The following is a 25,180-nucleotide window of genomic DNA, read 5'->3' as shown; positions in this document are numbered from 1 at the left end:
GCTTTGTATATATATTTTTTGTTATTTGAATTATATTTACTAAAATATTCATCTTTTCTGCCAATACTCACTTGAATATGAAAAAGACGATGACAAGTACTACTATCACAGTTACAACAACCGCAGCAATGACTGCACCAACAACAGCACCCGAAGAGGCACCTTCTGAAACTTGTTTCTGAGGAGATATCACATTTCCGGTTTGTTCTGAAAATAGATGTTATCGAACAGTTTATAAATATTCTTCAATTTTCATTACATAGATGTGTTGTTGTATATACTTACAGATATCAATTGGGTGTTGATACGCTGTTTTAGATAAATAGATAAGATATTTGAAGACAACCTTGTCATTGATGCTGTTAAAGAGACGAAGAGAATTAAATTGACTCTTTCACATTAACGTAATTTATTCTTTTATGTATTTATTCCCGAAAGTAAACCGCGTTTGTTTTTTTTTGTCTTCTTATACCTTGGACTGGTTTTTTTTTACATTTATTCTTGACAACCTTATTGCGGAACATGAAACTTACAAATAGTAGCCAATATCGAACCGAGACATTTGTGTTCTCTAGATGTTTATAAAGGTAATTTGTCCCCCGTCTACCTTCGGCTAGCAACCATTTTATTCAATCAGTGATACGGGGTACATTTATTGTCAAAATAGATGTACCTTGTTTCAATTTGCTACTGATAATTAAATGCAAACACACGATAAATACATTTCCCATTCTTTATCGCTATCAAAATAGAAAAAAATGTATATCAATATACATAGATTAAAAAAAAATCATAAAAAGAGGGCGGAGATATCAAGGAGCCAATAAAAAAAAACGCAAGCTTAATACTATAAATACATAAATAATCATGACAATAAAAAGTAAAATCACAAAAAAAAACAGAACTCCGTGGAAAATTTAAAACGGAGAGTCCCTAATCAAATGGCATTATCAAAAGCTCAAACGTCAAACGAATTGTTAACAACTGTCATATCCCTGACTTGGTGCAGGCATTTTTTTTTCTTATGTAGAAAATGGTAGATTGAACCTTGTTTTATAGCTAGCTAAACCTCACTCTTGTAACAGATTATGTTATATATCTCCCAATTGATACGATATTCCCGTGCTTGCATTTCCTATCCTGATTTTCTTGAAAGAGGGTTACTGCTCATAGGGAAGCTATTAAACCAAGAGTTCCAAATGGTGAAGTTGAAATCATCCCTTCGTAAATTTTACGGACGCCATCACGAGTTGGTTGACCGTTATAGAATAATCGTTTAACAAATGATATCGGATATGTTCCTTACGTCGTAACTACAATCCCCTTCCCTGTCATGAATGTGACCTACCGAATTAGACTATTTACCGGATTTGTAATCACATAAGCAACACGACGGGTGCCACATGTGGAGCTGAATCTGCTTACCCTTCCGGAGCACCTGAGATCACCCCTAGTTTTTGGTGGGGTTCGTGTTGTTTATTGTTTAGTTGTCTATGTTGTGTCATGTGTACTATTGTTTTTCTGTTTGTCTTTTTCATTTTTAGCCATGGAGTTGTCAGTTTGTTTAAGATTTATGAGTTTGACTGTCCCTTTGGTATCTTTCGTCCCTCTTTTACATGAAATTCATAATTAAGAGGGATAAAATAATGTGTTCAACGGGTGAGTATGATTTTGGTCTACTAGCGAAAACTATCGGAGTTCTCTAGTTCATACTATTTTGATGATTTTTGTTTTCCAAACTTGTATTAAGAATACCTGGTTTATATTTGTTATGCAAGCTGATATCAATGCATTTCAATAATAAAGTGTTGGTTCAACATCACCAACACTCCTGTATTATTTTTAACTCTTGTCTATTTAAATGCAATAAAGACCTCGAAATTCGGCCATTTAAATGTTTTCAAAGACAGTGTGTTTCATTTTTACCCATCCACGGATATAACAAAAAATTGTAGCGATACATGTGGTGTATGTCAATTCAACCAAACCATTCCCGATATTTGCTCTTTTTGTAACACTTTACAATGTTAGCTATGCACAACTTTCAAATTCATTGCTAAATGACTGAGGTACCGGGTAAAATAATCTTTATCGATACAAGATGTTCATATTCTAATACAGCTGTATGCATCATACCATTGGCTGACTGTAAGTTGTCTTCCTTAAAATGATTTAACCACAAAGTTGTTAATGTTCGAGGGGCAGGGTTTGATAATAGCCATAGCAATGAGATGTGCCAATCCCTATGCAAGAGTTGCATCCATGACTTCTATCAATCCTGCAGATTGTTATCACCTAAGCACAAAAAACTTTCAATACAAATAAACAGCTGTACAATATAAAAGTCTAAACAGAAAGAAAAAAAAAAGGCCCCTTAATAAAATAAAAGTTATGTTTAAATGATTCTCTATATTTTTATAATAAAGCAATCTCGTATGAATTTTACACTGAAATAGCAACACTGCATTTCAACTTTGTGTGCATTTTTACCAGAAATATCTTATTTCCCTTATCAAACTTTATTTCATTGAAGGTAAGTATACCTACCAATGCACAACGAATTTCTATCTACCGCCCATTTACCATCATTACAGATGACATGTTGGACAATTGGTTGTTGGATGTATCCATTATCACAAACAAAGCCACATTTGGAATCATGTTTTCCAGAACAAGGTTCCAGAAAGTGTCCGTGCATGAACGTTTTCTCACATGAACTCATTGCTAAAAAGGAACATGCATGAAGTAATAACTCACACTCATTACAATAGATAACATGTTAGATGCATTCAGTGAGGAGTTTGTCAGGGTAGAATTAAGAAATGTGAGAGATAAAGGAACGAGTGAATTAAAGGATATAAGAAAGTAATAAAAGTTTGTTAAACCCTATGTTATATAGGTGGGATATTATTTATCCTTTGAAACAGTTCATTTATTAGTCTTTGTTTAAGTTATAAATTTATCCAAAAGCATTCCTATAAAAATATAAGGCACACATCTTTTCTACTTCAGGTAAAGAAATATTTAGCCGTATCTTTGCAAAACTGTCTGGTATGTGTTGTTTTTTAATGCTGTTAAATTTGTATTGATTTGGACTTCTAACTGGTTTTTGTTCAAGCGCCAGTGATGGGTCATATGTACACAAAACTCAGGTATGGCCTACCAAGTTATATACTAACCATTGAAAAGAATGTCGTACATATTGCAATTGTTTTCAAAGACCAGATCATCTTTTAATTTATTCCTCAGATGGGTGAACAGAGCATCACAATTGAAATCAACCTTAAAATTGAGTCTTGAAGAATACAAAACTTCTATTTGTTTGATACACAAACTATAACGAACATCTCCAATAATGTTATAAATTAAAAGGCAGATATGCTTTTTAGGTATTCCTATGTATATCAATATTGACGCTGTTTGGTTGTTCTCTAACTTATATAGTACTGGTAATTCATAGTGATTCTTCGTTTGTACTTTATTTACTTTAAGTGACTAGCGTTTGTTTTTATAATTATAGTTCAGGTTGTGTCATTTTCGGTTATGCAGTCTGTCTCTTTAAAATCACATTTATTTTATTCAATGCGAGTAAAACTACCAAAACCGAATATTCTATTATCATAACACAGTTCTTACCTGGTTTACATAAAGAGATCAAATTGAAATTCCAACTGCCAGTATCCATACACATTACTCGATCTACTAGTGGGTTTTTGTCAAATCCAGTATCACAAACATAAGGACATGAGGTCTTTACTTTGAAGGAACATGGATTGGCAAAAGCACCATTTTGTATAGTTGATGGACATCGAACTGTTGATTCTAATAAATAAAAAAAGATATAGAAAGCTGACGTTACTTTTGCGCATCAATATTACAAAATAATAGGCTTCCAGTTATCTTCAGACTGATATATCGTGAAATGGGTTTTTATTAACAGTATTTCCATAACATCAAAATATTGTTTCAAGTTTAAATCTCGTAAATCAACGGAGAAGACGAATCAAGGTTACAGACAACAAAGGATGAATCTCATGGTCCCCATAAGGAGCAGGACCCCGCTTGATGACATGATAAATAGATCATTCAGTATGCGTATCCACACTAAGTAAATCGGGATAGGGACAAAGTCGCTTAATGTAAAGATTCGTCGACTACTTATATTTTAGAGATTGAAGATCTGAAACTGCAAATAATGGCGAAAACATGTCGCTTTTGAATGGAGCTACACACATGTCGTATTGATAAAACCAATTCGTGAGCATACATGGTTCGATGATGCGTATGAAGTTTCTTTAAAACTATTTTGAGGGATTTGTTGTGAAAGAAAGCAATACTACCCTCACAATTGCATACCATTTTCAAAAACGTAGAGGTATGTAAACTCCTTACAATAGGACTACGGTTATGCTACTGCTGAGAAATGGTTAAAAAGTAAAACAAAAGTACCGAACTCCAAGATAAAATATCACGTAGGAATAACTAGATTCAACTCTATAGGACAACCCAAATAGATGTCAAGCTGGCTATTCAGGTACAATCTGCCCGTCAACCATAATGAAGATATTTATCAAATACATACCTGGCTTACATAACTCTCCCTGAATATTCCATTGTCCACTTCCAAGACAAACTAAAGCAGTTATATCGGCATTTTTCGTGTAGCCCTGATTACATGTGAAATCACATTGACTTCCTGATGAACGTGGACACGCCGAATCAAGCAGACCATTCCTAATAATATTCGGACAATAAGTGGCGGAAGCTAAAAAATAAAATTTCAGTGTTACAAAAAAAAGTTCCTTCAAATATAAGTTGAGTATACTAAAACAGAATGAAAAACTTATTTTTTTCCGCAATTTTAACTCTGATATAAGATAGGAGTCAATAAACATTACGATTCTAAATTGCCTGCAAGCTAAAGATTGAAGTGTTGGAATCTCTCATCACATTGGATTGCGAATAATTGCAAAATGTCGCTGCAGATTTTCATTAAAATTTAACCAATATCAAAGCAGAATTCCATTTTAAATTACAGCATAAACACTGTGTCATTTTTTTTACCTTGAGTTTAAAAGGTGGTGTTACGATGTTTATGTTTCGTTTTGATGCAACAATACTACTAATGATAAATACAACCACCAATTGAAACAGTTTATCGAATTCAAATGGGAACATAAATACAATTAATCACCTGTTCTGAAATACAGATTTCGTTTAAACTAATTCAAAATATTTAAAGTTTGAAAATACATCTACTCATCCAAACACCTAATGCATGCTTAAACTGACAGAAAGAAACAAACACATGTGCTAATGGTCATGTTGTGTGTCCGTTCTTAAATTAAATTTGGAATATGACCAGTTTATGTTTGTTTAGAACCTTTTCAAACATAGTAGGTCTTCATATTAGTGTCTTTTTATCTAAATTCTTCAGGTTAAAGGAAGAAATTGAAATGAAACAAAATGCAGGTTAAAAGACAACATTAAGAATGGGAATATTAAACCAAGTTATTATAGTTCAATCAGTTTCATGAATGTGTTTCTTGAAGGTTATTTTTAATCATGTGGATATCTCAAGATTATTTGTTTTATATTACCACTCTGTAACAACAAAAATACATATCTGATATATCAGCTTGTTTGTGTCTATTTAATAAATTCAAAACAAATAGAAACAAAATTGCACATCTTGGTTCATCTTGTGTTTTCCCTTTTAATTTTAGATGATTTAATATGTTCACATCATTTAGCCAAAATTTGAGCTAGACCTAGTAAATGAATTGCTTTATCCATTTATATATGCATTCCTGTTTAAATCACATTCTATATTGTCACATTGTGACATAATATTTTTTTTAGTTGAAATAAAATGAAACTGTCAATTAGCAACATATATATGAACAACACAAATGAAACTGATAAAAACTTTAACAACAAAAAGACAAATGGGAATTGGGTTAAAACTTTCTTACCTTGTTCTGGAGAAAAAAAAGAAACTTGTGTAATTCAAATTATACTATATAAATGATAAACATTGATAGCAACGACAAAAACATAGAAAGTGACACATATAGCGAAACATAAAAAAAAACACATTTCAATGATAATATATCTATTATTTACATGTTTTGATATTTCTACGTAAAAGTATTCCAAATTCTCAAAATATTTGTACAGTTAGTAAACTCTTTACTTTATTACGTTGAAATCAGCAAACTTGAATTATAACATTTCACTTCTTTTATACAAAAGCATTGATAAGTATGGTATATAGCAAATAGATACAAAATAAATATTTTCTAAGCAAGCAACAACCAATCAATTCATCAAAAGGATAACTTACCAACACAGAGGTCCCCTAAAGGTTTATCCCATGCTCCACTTGCTGTACATAATATAGTCAGATCTTTATCTTTCGGCACATATCCTGCATTACATACATATGAGCATGTTGTTCCGATCTTCTTATTACAAGATGGAGTGACATGTCCATAAGGAATAAAAGCTCTGCATGTACCAGTTAGACCTATTAGATACACGAAATGATTAAACACCTATACGTTTATACAATCAATTAGATCGATTCAGAAATGAATGTGCATAGGCAGTTTAACAACTTGAATAGAAAACATGCACCCTTTTTAACATCAGAAGCGGACCTGTCAACAGTTTTTTAGGCAGTCATAAAAATAGAAGAAAGATCAATTTTGCTTTTAATGATTATAACCAGTCAGGGTAGAAAATAGGTCACACGATAACTTTAACCTGACATAATGTCAGATCTTAGAATACAGGTTATGACAGCACCCAACTGTAATTATAAAAAATATGTAAGGTTTACTTTGACAAGCAGTATTGATGTGATGATTCCAGTTTCCTTTTTCATCGCAATCTAATGTTTCTACAGTTTTTTCGTATCCAGCTGCACATGTGAAATTACAACTACCAGTTGCATGTCCTATACATCTATCTTCAAGGATGGCATTTGGAACTTTCAAAGTACAGGTGATATCTGTAATAATACAAAAGTTAAAGTATCACAGATGGAGATTTAAATATGTAAGTTACTCGGTTAAATATAAATAAGAAGATATTGTATCAGTGGTAATGAGACTACTCTTCATCAAAGTCACAAAAAAAAGTTAACAATTATAGTTCAAAGTAAGAACATCAACTCGATGCCTTGGCTCATATCAAACATAAAGCTATAAAAGAGGGACGAAAGATACCAAAGGGACAGTCAGACTCATAAATCTAAAACAAACTGACAACGCCATGGCTAAAAATGAAAAAGACAAACACAAAAACAATAGTACACATGACACAACATAGAAAACTAAAGAATAAACAACACGAACCCCACCAAAAACTAGGGGTGATCTCAGGTGCTCCGGAAGGGTAAGCAGATCCTGCTCCACATGTGGCACCCGTCGTGTTGCTTATGTTATTACAAATCCGGTAAATAGTCTTATTCGGTAGGTCACATTCATGAAAGGGAAGGGGATTGTAGTTACGATGCAAGGAACTCCAAAATGACTAGTTTTACCTATGATAAGAAATTGTTAATTGGTAAAGCACTCTATCAGGTGTCTATTTCTAATCCTAGGTTAGATATTCTGCGAATTAGTACTTATTTTCATGATATCGTGGGAACCACCCGCCCATTAGCCTATGTATTAGCATTGGTATTTTAAAAAGAACACATTCAAGGTAGCACAATACAAAGATTTTTCCCTCCCAATCAGACAACTTTAAACTGATGTAATTCATTTCATCCTTCTTTATATTTTATAAATGAGGTACCAAAAGAAAGAAGAAAAATTAATCTTTCAAATTGTGATAATTTCATTATGACATAATTAATTATTATGTAATTAGTTGCTATATTGTGATGTCCACACTTGAATGAATTTAGCATCTTTGTTCTTCATAGCATCCCAAAATATTTTATTGATTCTTGTACAACACAGCTTGACCTCTAAAACCGTGTCTCAGATTTCCAAAAACATCAATAGAACACATTTTATATCCAATTGAATTTAGTGGTCTCTTATGAATTGATGTTGCAAACTTCATTGAAGATTTATGAAAAAATGCAATACAATAGGAAAAATCTGAGACATGGTTTTGGAGGTCAAACTGTGTTGAGCAAGAATCTATAAAATATTTTGAAATGCTATGAATGAAAAAGAAGCTAAATTCATTCAAATATGGACGTCACAATATAGCAACTAATTACATAACAATTAATTATGTAATAATTATGTCATAATGAAATTATCACAATTTGAAAGATTAAAACTTCTTCTTTCTTTTTGTACCTCATTTATAAAATTTAAAGAAAGATGAGTGGAATTACATCAGTTTAAAGATGTCTGATTGGGGATAAAAAAAAATGTATTGTGCTACCTTAAATAAATCTTGAAATTTTGATTTCAACCTCCTTTCTACCATTTTCTTAAGATCAAGCTACAGTAAATGGCAATATGTCATTTTCTTAAGATCAAGCTACAGTAAATGGCAATATGTCATTTTCTAACATTTTACATGTAACTTTTGCTCCTTAAACTATATAGTTACAGCAAAATTTAGGAAAAATCTGTGACATAGCCCATTTACTGTTACTTGACCTGAAATGAACCAAGGTATTTGCAAAACGTAATTGTTCAAATGAAAGTTTATTATGCTATATAAAGACGAAAACGCTAATGAAATGTAAATAACGTATAAATGATTTTTTTATCTCTAACTTACGTCCTGTGCATGTTTTGCCATCTGCATTGAGTGTTTGGCCGTCTTCACAAGCACATGTTCTTCCTGTTGCTGTTGGCAGGCAAAATAAAGCACATTCACCATTCTCATTCTTACACTGAGCATTCTCTGCAAGGTAAACGATGGAATGAAAAGGTTTTTATGTACTTTTGTTATATTTATATATATAAAGAACTTAAAACAAACCGTTCATGGGGTTATGTTTTGTGTGTAAATAGATTTGATTGCTATATATAATCTTTACTTTTTATTTGATTTATATGCTCTAGTTTTCTGATGGTCTAAAATGTGTTGTTATTAGATAAAGTCATTTCAAAACAAAAACATCCATTGTTTAAATAAAACTTATCATTTGCATTCGAACAGGTCCATTTCATAACAAAATCAAAACAGCAGTGACAAAACATTAAAAAAACATGAATTTATATATTCAAACCTGTGTGCAGATTAAAAGGAGTCACCATATGTCATAGGAATAGCAACCCCAAATTTGTTGATAATGATTCGAGAATTTTATGATTGCAAACCTTACAGATAATCTGACAAGTTAATGATATGTGCCTTATTGGAGTAAAATGATTATCTATATCTATTACATTTGAATATAGTTATCAAAGGTACCAGGCTTATAATTTGATACCACAGAGGCGCGTTTCGTCTACATAAGACTCATGAGTGACTCTCAAATCAAAATAGTTAGATAGCCAAACAAATATAAAGATGAAGAGCATCGAGAACCCAAAATAAGATCGATTTCAAAATAAAAGTTACATCAACTCTCGTTAACAAACTCTTTTTTATAATATATTTTAAAACCTTAGCTCAATACATAAACCAAATGTTTGTCCTGAAAATTGATACAGCTGAAATTATTTTTAACCATCAAACAAATTTTGATATAGCAATGTTGAGTGGTATACTACTGTTGGCTTTATTTATCTGTACTGACCTGGTTGTGCTTGTTCTGGGTATACTCGGACTGATTCTATTCTTCCAAGAGCATGTATATCATTCATGAATTGGATCTTAGTGTTCAACTTCACATCAAATTTTGAAATTGACCTGCGAATGAACAATATAATCACCAGTGATACTAGACACCATATATTTTGAAGTTCAATATATCAAATTCAAATATCAAATTAACAAAACCCGCAATGGATAAGGGAACAAAAGCCAGGAAAAATAGGCCTAAAATAGAATAACCTTACACTATAATAAAAGATGCATCCGTTAGGTCAATATTGTTTTCAATTATTTATATCATATGCCTGTACCAGGTCAAAAATATGAGAGTTCTTTGTCCATTCGTTTGATGTGTTTGAGCGTTTGATTTGCCATTTGATTAGGTTCTTTCCGTTCTGAATCTTTCTTTGAGTTCAGTAGTTATGTGATTTTACTATAGATCATTATATTACATATACTATTTATTATAGGGATCATGTTTACCGGTATTTTTTGTATTCGCGGTATATAGCCCACATCTTCGTTTTTCCAATGTGATATTTCTGATTGGCTCATTTTTACCCTCAAACTTGTATCTATATATCAAATAGATTTCTCTTCACATCCTGAACAAGTAACATTTTCATTGCAAATCTATTTTCATTGTTTTGTTATTATATTTCAACTAGACAAAATTGCTTGAGAAGAAGAACAAAATGAATTACAAGACTTGTACCAAGTATCGTTTATTAGTAAATTTTTGAAACATAATCATGATATTATTTATATTATTTAACTATCAAACAATAACTTACTGTTTGTTTCGTCCAACATAATAAAGATATGGTGGAGATATATCAACTCCAACCAGCATTGCTCCGGGTTCCTCTATAACTAATTTCCTATCTGTACCATCGAGTCTACAACTTGAGATTGTACTAAGATCAGCATCTGCCCAATACACTCTATCAGCTGCAATAACAAAACTATTGTCTTAGTAATATCAAACAAATTCGTCAAATGTTAATACTACGGATATAAATTGAAGAACTTATTGTACATGTCAAAAGGGGAATACCATCTAGAGGATTGTCTTAACAATTATGCAAAACAGAAAGTGAAAAATGAAAATGAAAATGAAAATGCACCTGCAGGTTGACTGTTTTTCACAATTATACAATTTTATGCATCTGTTTAACTAATAAAGGAAACAGGTTCTTCATGTGAACAATTTTGAATAAACACGAATAACTAGTATCAGGCAATGCTAGTAATACTGTAATTAAGGTTTAATTCTGTATCAAGGCATTTCAACTGAATTCAAATTATGATATATTCATCTGTCTGTATGTGTCTAAAATTACCTGTATAATCAATAACGATTCCATTAGGCGAGTTGACATTTGTATCAACAATCTTCTTCATCCCGGTACCATCCATAAATGCAGATCCAATATATGAATTTCTTGTAGGGTCTGTTGAAATATCAGTCCAGAACAGTATTCTATAGAGAACAGTAGATATTATTTCTATTATTATTGGAAGGCAATTTGGAATTCTAATTATCATTTTTGTAGTTGTGTGTATGTTGTTTTGTTCTTTTTCATTAGCATTTAACTCTGTTACATGTTTATTTGCTGTTTAGAATTAAGAGTATTTTGAGTAATGCAATTTTGAGCAACTCAACCATTATGCAAATTGTTTGCCCTAATAGTGTTCTCTCTTTTTTTTAATAGGCTTTTCGAATATTAAGAGTCTTCCAAACTACAAGTATGTATGTTAAACACTAGGCCTTCGAATACACGAAATTTTTTCAACATTTCATTTGGAATTCTTACCCTTTCGATGGATACAAGGCAATGTTCTTTGGTAAATCTAAATTTGAAATTATCTTGTGAACTTTTCCAACATGTGGATGAATACATCCTATAAAACTGGGATCCCAGTAATACTCTGTAGTGAAATATAACAATCCCGACGAATAATCAAATGCCAAACCAACTGGTAATGTCGACCCTGTAACGAAAATACATTATGGTTATTAATTAAAATAAAATCATTATTCAACATTACAAAACAATCGAAAACAATACATTTAATTTAAGTTGAGGACTTTATCATAAATTGATTGAACTGGAACTCTCTGGTCAAACATCTTTTCTTCATAAAAAAAAATAGAAAAATAATAGCCTATAGTTGCACCATTATGCTCAAAAATATAGTTTAGTACACGTTGCGTTGCGGAAGGAAAGATATGTCAACTGTCAAATCCCGGGTATCCGTAGCTATTTTTAAATACAAAAGAAATGAACAAATAATAAACTCGTCATAATGTAGATATAAGGATTAAAATTGTGTACGCCAAACATGTCAGACATGCGTTCCGTCTACAAAAGACCATCAGTGACGCTCGAATCAAACAAGTACCAAGTTAAATAGGCAAAATACAATACCACGTTGAAGTGCATTGAGGACCAAACATTCTAAAAGGTAGAAAGTCCTTAGTAGTTATCGTTATGTTAACAGTATATTAATGATAATGACTATACCAATGATAATATGTCAACACTGAAGTGCTGACTACTTTGCTGGATATGACCTTGAGGAGTAAACCTCAACTAGCAGTGGCATCAATCAAATGGTTGTAAATAAACTCATCATGGATAACAAAATTAAAACGGTGAACTCCAGACGCACGTTACGTCTTTCAAAGTCCCAAAAGTTAACTCGATAAAAAAAAGTTAAAAAGCCCAAATACAGAACGAAGTTGAAAAGCACTGAGGCCCAAACATTGTGAAAGATCTTGCCAAATAAAGCAACGGTAATTTTAATATCTAGAAAACGTTTATGGTAGTTTCACATTCGTGTAAATGACATTAAAGTTTGCGTTTCATGTCATATGATATTCGAAAGGACATTCTAAATTCTTTAATCGGACATCATTAGCTGTTATTGAAATGTTTGATACAACTGTATACTCTAGAACTTACAGGTATCATAAAGTATTTCTGATACGGCTGCCTTGAGAGGAGAGCTTCGGATTTCTGTCTTAATAGCATTTGTCCAGTACAGTTTCTTCGTTGGTTTATCATATATAATAGATACTGGAACGTCGATGTCTGGAATATCAAGTGCTCGCAGCTCCCCATTGGACAAGGATACTTGGTATATTTTGTCATGTGTTACATCGGGTAAGAGTGCAAATGAATCTTCAAAAGGAGCTAAAAGTATACAAATAAGGTAGGTTACAGTATCAAAAACATAAAGGTTTGATAAATGATTCAATTACATTCAAAAATAAACATTGTTGATGTCAAAGATGTACTGAAAAACATACAGGAAAATGAATGCATTTTTTTCTAAACAAAATTTAAACGACATAACACCACTCTGCATTACATATTGCATCAACTTTAGTGTATGCATTATATTTTCTCTCGATCTTTTTCTGCTTTAATACTGTATTGTATTTTATCCGTATTGTCGGACACATTTAAAGAATATAAATCATGGTTTCATCCCTTTTTCATGTAAAATCTTATCTTCTAAAAATAATCGACATGCTTACTACTGGAACAGGTCTTTCCATCAGCTTGTAATTGATATCCAAAATTACAATAGCATTGCATTCCAGTTGCTGTTGGCTGACAAATATGTTGACATCCTCCGTTGTAGTTTGAGCAGTTATCTGATAATAAAAAATAATAAAACATAGACATACGCCTGATTCAAACAATTTACTTAATGATGAGGTTGGATGTGGTAAGTATAAAAAAAGCTAAATTGGATAATACTAATAAAGGGATAAAATTACATGACGGATTCAAAGATAAAAAATGATACTGGAAATTTTCTTTAAAATCTATAGACTTGTGCTTTAAACAAATTATCTTTTACTCACTATATAAAACATAACTCATCCCAAAACTGTATAAACAAGAATGTGTCCCTAGTACACAAATGGCCCATCCGCACTATCATTTTCTATATTCAGTGGACCGTGAAAATGGGATAAAAGCTCTAATTTGGCATTAAAATTAGAAAGATCATATCATAGGGAACATGTTTATTAAGTTTATAGTTGATCGGACTTCAACTCCATCAAAAACTACCTCGACCAAAAACTTTAACCAAAACTTTAACATGAAACGGGACAGACGGACGAACAGACGAACTGACGGACGGACGCACAGACAGAAAACATAATGCCCATAAATGGGGCATAAAAAGTACATTTTGAGCAAACTCCACGTCCTGAAAGCCATAAACAGATAGTTTGTTCATCACTTGCTAAAACTGATTTTAAAAGCATTGCACTCGCCACATACTTGTAACTAAATTGTTATTACATTCAGGACATCTAAGCTTTAAACTTATTGATCTGCGGCTACAGGCCTTCATCGTAAAATTAACTATTGTGTAAATAATGGCAACAGAAGCAAACTGCTGTTCAAAAGTCATATATCCTAAACTTACTGATTTCCATTGGCTGCATGTCTACATCGTAGACTCCTAATCCTTTGATCATACTTAAATCTTCAGCATAGACTGTAGTATCTGGATAATACGAATCTAAATGGGCTATTTCCAGAGTGTCGTCACCAGTGGTCCAAAGTGTGTAATCCTATTTAGATTTAAAATAACAGATATCACCACATATGGTTTGTCTTTCATTTATCAATTAAAATTTATTGCGAATCCCAGAAGAAATTTAAAGGTCCCAGTGAATAAACTACTCAGAGAACAATAGCAATTGTATTTGTTAGATGGGACAATTGAACTTACAAAAGTTTAAATCGACAGGTAAGTTGCAGATGAAACTATTGAAAACTATCATTGGATTCGCAATAACAACTGTAATTATTATCAAACTTTTTATTTGGTAATAATCGATTTTATAATCATCATGAACTGCTTCACATGTCTATAACAAACTAAATAATGCGTTTACTCAATTTTTATGCTGTATTGAAAACTATTCAAATCTTTGATATATCATTTGTACACACAATGCCAAAACTGAATGATAACTGTAGATCTAATATGTATTTTCTAGTTTCATTTGATATGTCAATGTTATAGATCACATATCTACGAACTTTAAAATATAACAAATAATATGCAAGTATGACTTGGTTGGATTTTCACTAAATATAAAACATTATGTATCTACTATCAATAAAATTATCCTACTTTACAATATATTTAGAACTTCTTTTAATCTATTAGGTCTAACATAAAATATTCATATTTACCTGATATATTGCTATATGAGTTGCATAACCTACATATGCATGATATTTAGGCTCAGATCCATCGGGTTTCATACTGACTAGGTCACCATTGTTTATCCAATATAATCTATAGAAATATGGGAAGAAGATTGAAATATAGGTTATGAGGTTAAGGATCTCTGTTGAAAGAGACTACACATTTCTTTTCTTTTAAGGCACTAGAAATATCAGTTATATTGTATAAGACAGTATTGTTTTCGAAAAAGCAGTAGGTTATGTAAAAAATATAATTGCAAAGATCTCGCAATAAGGCTATCGTTTGACATTTCTGCAGTTTGACCTTAACTTTTAAATTTTCTGAAAGGACTCATGATGTTAGACACTTTAAATATATATGAATAATGGAATACTATTGCTCATCAAATATTTAAAAGCTGGTTTGATCGATAAAACTAAAACTTATTATATTCTAGGGAATAGAAAAAGTCCATACTTTTGTGCCGCTACATCCCAAAACAATGATTCTGGATAACTTATTTCTCCTTCAGCCAGAATTGTTTTTAATCCAGAGCCATCTAAATTTCCTTCTTCGAGAGTAGCTGTATATCCATAGCCTGTGATCCAATACATTTTTCTGAAAAGCAATTATAAAGCAAAATACAAACATTAACATATGAACCATTGTTCTTAAGGCGCCGATAGCTTAATATCCTTATTCTTACAACAATTGATAAGTTATATATGCAGAAACTTCAGTGAATATAAATTATAAACCAATAAACCAAATAATTATTTTTACAGACAGTCGGGTCTTAAAATAATCAGCACCAACAAGGGTATTATCGAAACATTGCAAACAAATACAACTGGTCTGGATACAACCGTAACATAGACGAAATACTACTACTACTTCGAATTACTTATTGTATGGATAATACGATAACAAATTTGCATGAAATACAAATGAACCCAGCTATGATTATTGTCGTTATATAGAAGGTAAAACACATATGTCTGGTTTGGTATGACGTATTGTAAAGTAAAATGCCCTGTACAAGACAAAATCAGAAATAAGGTCACATGGTAATGTTGATGATACAAACAAGGAGAAACGAAAACAAACAGTACACATCCCCTAAACCATTTAATTTACTTACTTCATGTGAGGGTCTACGGTGATGTAACTTGGACTATCTAACAAAGTTACTAAATCTGCCGTTGCAGATGTCAACACGGAATGAACAATAATCTTGCCTCCTCGGTAGTCAGTCCAGAATAAATTTTTCGTTGTCCAGTCAAATGCAAGTCCTAAAACGAAAATGAAACAACATGTACTTATTCATTTCAAAATTTCAAAAATACGATTTAAAATGTTGAAAAGTATACCACTGAAAACGTAAAGAAGTTATGTTTTATAATGGATTTGCATGGTCCTTACATTACATATGCAAATGTTGTTTTGTTTTATAGTTTTCATTAGAGATATGGAAAAAGGTGTCACTAGAACGTTTAAAAATATCTACTACATGTACTCTATTCATTATATTAACAAAAAATGTTTTGTTTCGTGAATTTGTTTTTCTTGCTAACTTATTGCAACTAAGCTCACTTGATTTTATTCAAAGTGTTATATAATATTTATCATTTGTAAATAAAAGTTACATTGTATGCAAGCATATTGTATGTCCACCGAGTATTTTTAAATTATATATAACGTGTGGTATACTTGTGGATTACGTTTTGAATTTTCATCGGAACTCGGTATTTTTTTGTTATTTTACTTTTAAGATACCTGAGAATGCCGTGGATCCTGTATATATCACCTTCTCGATATTACTAATCATATCAACTTGTTTTACCGACATGGATACCTCGTCGATGTAGTAAAACTGGCGCTCATGACTGTCAACAGCAAAATACATTAAGCCTGACATATTTGTTAGAAAGCAGTCAGAGGTAGGCTTAGCATTTGTGCTGATGTGAGCATCGTACATACAAGCATCAGTGGAATTAGCCATAATGATTGCTTTTCCAAACAAAAATCCATGTTCACCTGAAGGAAAAATCAAAACATTGTAACATAGTCAAATTTACATTCTGCTATATGCTTTACTATTCTCGATGTAGAATGGGTTTATGCGAGTGAAAAGACGGTCGGAATATGGACGTTTTATCACATGCTTCATGTAGGAAAAGTTACTCGCTCTCTCTCCGTTAAAGAACATATGCAACAACTATGTCAGGGGTATGAAGTAGGCATATTGCAATGCATAATGTAAGTCCTATCTACCAAACTCTGATTTTCTAGTAGCTTACTTTATCTTAAAGATTATACCTATTGTAATAACATTTGATTTGTTCTTGTCCCGAAGCAGCATTGCAAAGTTATCACTGGACATTAAGAAATCGATCAATAGTATTAAGATTATCCAATGGTGGTTAAATAAGGCCTAGGAATCCTTAAAGCTTATTTTTCGGTGTAAAATAATTTATAGATAAAATATCCTATTTCAAATCTGCAGGTTTGGAAGTCAAGCTCACAAACTTTAATGCATTAACACTATTGTCATTAGCATACATTAACAGGTTTTTCGTGAATTTGCTAATTCAAATCATTTAACAAAACACCCCAGGTCCATTTTAAACAAAGTGAGGATCCTGAAACATCTTTTTACTGTAACTGTCATGTATATCTAATGTAAAATGGTAGATAATCAGACGATAAATGTATTGATTTTTTTTAATAAAATAAGAAATAATAAATCAAATGTATTATTTTAATAAATTTATGATACAGGTAAAGATGCAGAGGAGTTTATATTGCGCCTTAAGCCATCCAGGTGTAAAATCGAAAATATATATACATGATACTAGTATGTATAAATGGAGATATTGTAATTCACAAAATAATGTTGAATACATGATTGAGTTTTCAGATGGAATTTTGTTAATAAGAATTCGATATAACTATTTTCCCTATTGTATTGTTTTCATGTTCCTATATGCCATGACTGCCTGTTTGTCTGAAAGCTTTGAAGTGTGCAGTTGTGTTCCCTTTAATTAATAGGAAGTATGTTATGTTTTAATACAACTATATGTACATAAAGTTTATACAAGGCACATTTATGTTTTCAGAAAAACGACCAATTCGATAAGTCGAGATAATCATACTGGTGTATGTACATTGATGTTGGTGTGTTGCTGTTTTTGTATCAATATGTCAAACCTCCGGTCATGTAATATAATACATATCAAATAATCCTTAATGGTTATCAAAAGTACCAGGGTTATAATTTAACACGCCAGACGCGCGTTTCGTCTACATAAGACTCATCAGTGACGCTCAAATCAAATAGTTATAAAGCCAAATAAGTAAAAAGTTGAAAAGCATTGAGAATCCAAAATTCCAAAAAATTGTGCCAAAAACGGCTTAGATAATCTATGCCTGGGATACAAAAATCCCTAGCTTTTAAAAAAAATCAAAGTTTTGTAAACAGGAAATTTATAAAAATTACCACATAATTGATATTCATGTCAACACCGAAGTGCTGACTACTTGGCTGGTGATATCCTCGGGGAAGAAACGTCCACCAGCAGTGGCATTGACCCCGTGGTGTAAATAGTTATCAAAGGTACCAGGATTATACTTTAGTACGCCAGACGCGCGTTTCGTCTACATAAGACTCATCAGTGACACTAGGAATTTACAAAGTCTAATGTAATTACTTACTCTCACACGACAATCCGTCAGATTTCAACTTGAATCCTTCCTTGCACATACATTTGGCATTTGATTGGTCAATGTTGATACATATGTGGGCACATTTTTTGTTCTGGCATGGATCTACAATGTTATTTGTCAACACTTAAAACATCATTTTAATAGCAGCTTGACACTTGAATTAAACATGTTAAATTATCAACATTTAAATCAACTTTAGTACCGTTAAAATATATTTTTGACTCAAACAACATGATTAAAATTGCTTTAAAAAAGTTGATTATCGTGTAATTATGTCAAAATTTTTTTTTTTGCATTTGCTTAAGAATCTTTATTTAAAAGTTTATTTAAGTATAATTATATATATAAAAAGTATGTTAAATAATGCAAGATGCTACTGTTGTAAATATACATACGAGTTGCTTTGGTTTGCATATCTTTGTCATATACAGCCACTGCCCATGGTTCTTTGTAGTAATAAGTAGTGAACCACGTGTTATTTCCCGTTATTTTATCATAGCACCTAACACTGAGATCTTTATAGTTACTTCCACATATAACATCCTAAAACCAGAAAAAATAAGATATCAATATATAACAATTAAGAAAGTTTTCTCCATTTTATGTATAGCAAGTTTATGAAGTTTTCTCCATTTTGCTACTTCACACTACGTACATCAAGCAGGTGAAGGTTTCTTTGCATGCTATACAGTTTAATGTGAGTTATTAAAAACATGGTTTTATTACCTCAGGAAATTGTACACATTGTAAATGACATTTCACTGAGAATATTACTGACATTGTTTTCCCCATTCATCTACAGGTGGTAAATAAAAAGAGGGATAAAATATCATTCTACATTAGAAAATGCCTGTACCAAGTCAGGAATATGACAGTTGTTATCCATTCGTGTGATGTGCTTGGACTTTTGATTTTGCCTTTTGATTCTTGATTTTCCTTTTTGAATTTTCCTCGGAGTTCAGTATTTTTGTGTTTTTACTTTTTATATACTTATATAAGTTATCAATTGGTAAAGCATCACATTTCAGTTTTTTCAAGAAGAGCATATTTACAATTTACATTAATACTAAAACTTCTTGTACTTTTAAATATGTTTACCTTAGCTAAAGATATTGCTATGAATGCAGATCCTAAAAGTTTTGCTAGAACTTTCCTGCTGGTCTTAGTCCCATCATAGTCAATAGTTTCAATCGTCTGCCGACCAATGTCTGCCCAGTATAATGTCTGTGTTGCAGTGTCTACAGCTAGAGATGATATCCATACTGGACTGTCACTCTGTACTATCACTACTCGACTGTCTTCATCCCCGGCCAAGTTTGATCTTTCTATTTTTGATGTAACACCTATGACATCGGACCAAAATAAGTATCTGGAAAACAATTGAAACTATAAATATTCACTCTTTATAGATTATGATGATCAAAATAATTATAAATAGTAGTAGTATTCTCATTATGGTTAGCTTTTGTTTTGTTTTGTTTTGTATGTGTGATGATTTTGTGTTTTAGGTAAGATAGTTCACCTTATTTACATTTCGGTAGAAGCCTTAGTTTATCATGTTTATACATTTATGTAAACTATAAACATATAAAATCGGATACAATGTATTTGACGAGTACACCTTGAGTCAGGTCAAATGTCAAAGGGTGGTCCAGTGGAAACTCTATAATTCAAGTAATAAGGCACTTTGGAAGAACACCCCTCCTGCAATATTGGTACGGCTACCATTGTGGTATATAAGCAGGAGCGAATCCTTGCTCTTTGTCATTTGTCTGAAGTCTTCGAAGACGATGGCAGTGATGCGTACGATATGTGATTATTAGAGAATTTTTAGATCATGGTCGCATTTTCAATTGAATTCGTATCTTCAAACGATTCAACCTCTTATCCCCGTTGTTTGTTGTTTACAGATTTGCACAGACAAGAATCAACAATAAATAGTCACACTATAGACAAAACAGTCTTTCTAAAACGTATCCATTTATTTCTGATTACAGACATGTATAATAATAAATTTATTCCTGTGTAGAAATCAGCAACTAGGAAAATCGAATGACAAACACGATCTAGATAATGATTTAGTCTTTATGGTACATGTAACACATATAGAAAAAACCTTTCTTAATAATATTTGAATTAAAACAAAATCAACTATATTGTTGGATAGATAGGTAAACACTTATTTAAAAACAGTTTAGTCAACAAGTTTTAACTGAACTTTTTTCAAGACACTAGGTTCAAAAAGGATTTAAAGCAAGTAGAAATAAACATGGGAAAAAACGATTTTACATTTTTTAAAACGGAATACTAAACTCTTGAAAAAAATCCATACAACTACCGATTTGAAAAAGATGAAATCACTGAAATTTGTATTTTGTTCAAAGAAAAACTATTAAACTCGTACGTAGTGTAAATTGTTTCAGTTTAATTAGCATATATCACAAATGAATTCATGCAACGATGCCGATTTGTTAGTTAATAGACACACGAATAATAAGAACAAGCACACACCACAAGAGCAGACTGAGTACTCGCCCAGCGTAACTTCAAACTCATGGGGCCACAATGGTACATGTCTAGACCTTTCAGTCAACATCATTTAGCGCTTAAGGATATGTTTCTTGTTAGCTGTAATTAAGACAGCATCAATAGGCTACACTCCGGTTTAAACGGATGAAACTCCTATAAAAGTGAAATTCTGTGGTACAATGCGTCTATTCACTCTATTGACTGTTTACGCTAATAGACTTTCTTTGATGTGATTTTAAAAACTATTTTCTATATAGATACCCATCATACAATCTTGTGACTTACTCCGAATTGATTTATACTTATCTTAGGCAATAAAACGAAGATGGTACGGTATATCACCTCATGAATTTATGCATACATATGTTTTACTATAAAAGTAATATAAATATGTTTATCCCAAATTTTAAACTTAATTAAAATAGATGTTTGTAAACATTAGAGATAACGGTTTCTTTTGATGCAATTCAATTGAATATGTTAATATATATTCAAACCAAAGCTTCATATACCATATTCATACATGAACTAAATCACCATTTAATAAACTGACAATAACACTCACGAATTAAGAAATAATTGATGCAAGCTATACTTTATTGTAGTTTTAACATGGGTAGGCATTATATCCGTGATTTTTTTGGCCCGAGCGATAGTGAGGGCTAAAATAACACATACTGTAACAGTATGTATAATCGGTGTTTGCTAACGAAACAAAACAGTTAATGAACTAACCTAAATTGTGAGTTTGGTGTTCGCATCATTATTTGTTTTATAATGATTTCATTTTAAGATTTGCAGACAGCAATCATCTGGTGTTTTAAAGTAATGTTTTATTTCCCAATCAAACGTAACATCATAGCATGACAGTAATTGCAATAGTTGGTAACTTTATCATGCTTCTTTTATCTAGTTTTATATATAATTACATAATAGTTGAATCGGTACAATTTTGAGTAAGAAGTCGTTCTGACAAAATGTGCAACGGTCAACGCGTTACATTTCGAAAAATAAACAAACTCAAGAAAGGAGATGGAATGCTTTCGTACGTTCCGGAAGATGTCAAATTCTTTAATAATACATTTACTATAACCTTAATATTTTATTGTATAATGAGTAATTTAAGAATTACAATTACATTTTGGTTCTCTAACTAATAAGGTATTGCTATCCGTACTTATTTGATATACAATATGTATCACTAAATGTGAAGGTTATTTGTATATCGTTCTAATACTTTAACATGACACTCTTAGTATTTCCATAGAAACATCTTTAAAATATTGATGAAAATATGATATTGCCCTTGGATTCAATGATATCATATCTGAATAGATAATAGTCTTATAGCATGTAAGAGTTCAATAGCTCTTACCTCTCTGGAGTTAACCATTGATCTGAATGAGATGGCAAAGTATACCTGATTTTATCGATAAACATAACAAAGATGAAATAGAAAGTCAGACAAACACAGGCAAATACAGGATAATACAGGAAAATAGACACATATGTAAAACAAATAGACAATCGCAAGGAAATAGACAATTAGACATCTGCAAGAAAAATACAGTCTAACAAACGAAAGTAAATAAACAGTCAGACAAATGAAAGTAAATAGACAGTTAGAGAAACGCAATAAGATGAACATGATATGCAAGTAGATACACAGTCATTCAAACGCAATCAAATACAAATCTAATAGGCAGTCAGAAAATCACAAGTAGATAGGTAGTCAAACAAACGCAACTAAATAAACGACAGTCAGACAAGCCAATCTAACAGACAGTCAGACAATCACAAGTTAATAGGTAGTAGTCAGCAGACACAACCAAATAAACGACAGTAAGACAAGCCAATCTAATAGGCCGACAAAGAATCACAAGTAAATAGGTGGTAGTCAGCAGACACAATGTCATGAAAAGTTAGAGAAACGAAATTAAACAAACAGACGGACAAACACAAGTGTATATACAGTCAGGAAAACAAAACAAAAGTAATTTAAACAGTCAGACAAACGCAAAATGAAAGATAACAAGACAAACGCAATATAAAAGATAGTCAGACAAGCGCAATCTTTACTTCAGACTAACGCAATCTTATAGACAGTCAGACAAACGCAATCTAATAGACAGTCTGGCAAACGCAATCTGATAGACATTCAGACTAACGTAATCTAATAGACAGTCAGACAAACGCAATATATAGACAGTCAGACAAACGCAATCTGATAGACAGTCAGACAAATGCAATCTGATAGACAGTCTGACAAACGCAATCTTTACTTCAGACTATCGCAATCTAATAAACAGTCAGACTAACGCAATCTGATAGACAGTCAGACTAACGCAATCTAATAGACAGTCAGACAAACGCAATCTGATAGACAGTCAGACAAACGAAATCTAATAGACAGTCAGACTAACACAATATAATAGACAGTCAGAAAATCGCAATCTAATAGACAGTCAGACTAACGCAATCTGATAGACAGTCAGACTAACGCAATCTAATAGACAGTCAGACAAACGCTATCTGATAGACAGTCATACTAACGCTATCTGATAGACAGTCATACTAACGCAATCTAATAGACAGTCAGACAAACGCAATCTAATAGACAGTCAGACAAACGCAATCTAATAGACAGTCAGAAAATCGCAATCTAATAGACAGTCAATCAAACGCTATATAATAAACATACCTTTTATAAGGATCCACTGCTATACCCTCAGGTTTCGTTAAATGCTTTGTTACTAACACTTTATACAAGCTCATATCTTCTTTTTTCATGACTGGATGTGTAGCAATCCATTTATAGAATCCATCAGTCCAATATACGTTTTTACTCAACCAATCATACGCAATCTGACTGGTTGTTGCTGATATACCGGTATGCATAGCAGTAAACTGTTGACTAGTTTGGTTCATATAAAGATTAAAATTGTCAAAATTATAAAGTGTATTTGTGTTTGCATCTACAAAAAGAACGGAATCGTGTTCTGTATTAGCCGCAATTGACGTCACTTGTGCATCATAGTCGATATCATGTCTTGAAAGGCCTACAGTTTGTTCAGTGACAAACGACGAAGGGTCGCCATGGTAAACATTTAGTTGTCCATAATGCATCCAATTTGGAAACGTTGATACAATTAATCCTTTCTCGTTTGATGAAACTGAAAATAAAAAGGATTAATGTTAAAATTAATGGAAAGTATAATTGGCAAGGTTTTTTTCTGATTCGATTTCATAATATATCTCAATATCTGACTCTGCTCAAGTGCACTTTTTAGCTCACCTGGCCCAAAAATGTAGATTTTGGCTTATAACTCTGAAACCAAAGCATTTAGAGCAAATCTGACATGGCTAAAATTGTTAATAAGGTCAAGATCTATCTGCCCTGAAATTTTCAGATGAATCGGAGAACCCGTTGTTGGGTTGCTGCCCCTAAATTGGTAATTTTAAGGAAATTTTGCGGTTTTTTGTTATTATCTTGAATATTATTATAAATAGAGATAAACTGTAAACATCGATAATGTTCAGCAAAGTAAGATCTACAAATAAGTTAACATGACCAAAATGGTCAGTTGACCCCTGAAGGAGTGTTTGCCCTTTATAGTAAATTTTTAACAATTTTTTGTAAAATTTTGTAATCTTTTACAAAAATCTTCTCCTCTGAAGCTACTAAGACAAATTTAACCAAACTTGTCCACAATCATTATTAGGGTATGTAGTTTAAAAAATATGTCCGATGACCCTGCTCCTGAACCAAGATGGCCGACATGGCTAAACAATAGTACATAGGGTAAAACGCAGTTTTTGGCTCATATCTCTGAAACCAAAGCATTTAGAAAAAATCTGTTGGGGATAAAATTGTTAATTAGGTCAAGATCTATCTGCCCTGAAATTTTCAGACCAATCGGGCAACTTGTTGTTGGGCTGCTGCCCCTGAATTGGT

General features: G+C 32.0%; 1 protein-coding gene across 2 annotated transcripts in view; it reads right to left on the bottom strand.

Moving 5' to 3' along the window:
* The window catches only part of LOC139511355 (low-density lipoprotein receptor-related protein 4-like), a 56,926-nt gene that overhangs the window by 3,705 nt on the left and 28,041 nt on the right, over positions 1-25,180 (bottom strand). Inside the window, exons 2-23 of one of the 2 annotated variants that reach the window (XM_071298006.1) lie at positions 23,927-24,398; positions 19,795-20,065; positions 19,092-19,239; positions 18,685-18,798; positions 16,747-17,007; positions 16,112-16,262; positions 15,448-15,588; positions 14,976-15,081; positions 14,197-14,344; positions 13,289-13,408; positions 12,711-12,941; positions 11,559-11,736; positions 11,085-11,224; positions 10,536-10,692; positions 9,725-9,837; positions 8,758-8,883; positions 6,845-7,015; positions 6,347-6,529; positions 4,583-4,765; positions 3,637-3,822; positions 2,548-2,724; positions 72-207 (exon numbers count right to left, since the gene is read on the bottom strand). In XM_071298006.1, coding sequence (XP_071154107.1) covers positions 72-207; positions 2,548-2,724; positions 3,637-3,822; positions 4,583-4,765; positions 6,347-6,529; positions 6,845-7,015; positions 8,758-8,883; positions 9,725-9,837; positions 10,536-10,692; positions 11,085-11,224; positions 11,559-11,736; positions 12,711-12,941; positions 13,289-13,408; positions 14,197-14,344; positions 14,976-15,081; positions 15,448-15,588; positions 16,112-16,262; positions 16,747-17,007; positions 18,685-18,798; positions 19,092-19,239; positions 19,795-20,065; positions 23,927-24,398 — 3,913 coding nt within the window. The remainder of the gene's footprint in view (positions 1-71; positions 208-2,547; positions 2,725-3,636; positions 3,823-4,582; positions 4,766-6,346; positions 6,530-6,844; positions 7,016-8,757; positions 8,884-9,724; positions 9,838-10,535; positions 10,693-11,084; positions 11,225-11,558; positions 11,737-12,710; positions 12,942-13,288; positions 13,409-14,196; positions 14,345-14,975; positions 15,082-15,447; positions 15,589-16,111; positions 16,263-16,746; positions 17,008-18,684; positions 18,799-19,091; positions 19,240-19,794; positions 20,066-23,926; positions 24,399-25,180) is intronic. The other variant, XM_071298007.1, reaches the window with a different exon arrangement.

Source organism: Mytilus edulis, chromosome 2 (assembly GCF_963676685.1).
Source record: "Mytilus edulis chromosome 2, xbMytEdul2.2, whole genome shotgun sequence".
NCBI lineage: Eukaryota > Metazoa > Mollusca > Bivalvia > Mytilida > Mytilidae > Mytilus > Mytilus edulis.
The sequence above is the reverse complement of the archived record's forward strand: the minus strand, read 5'-3'. Positions and strand labels throughout refer to the sequence as shown.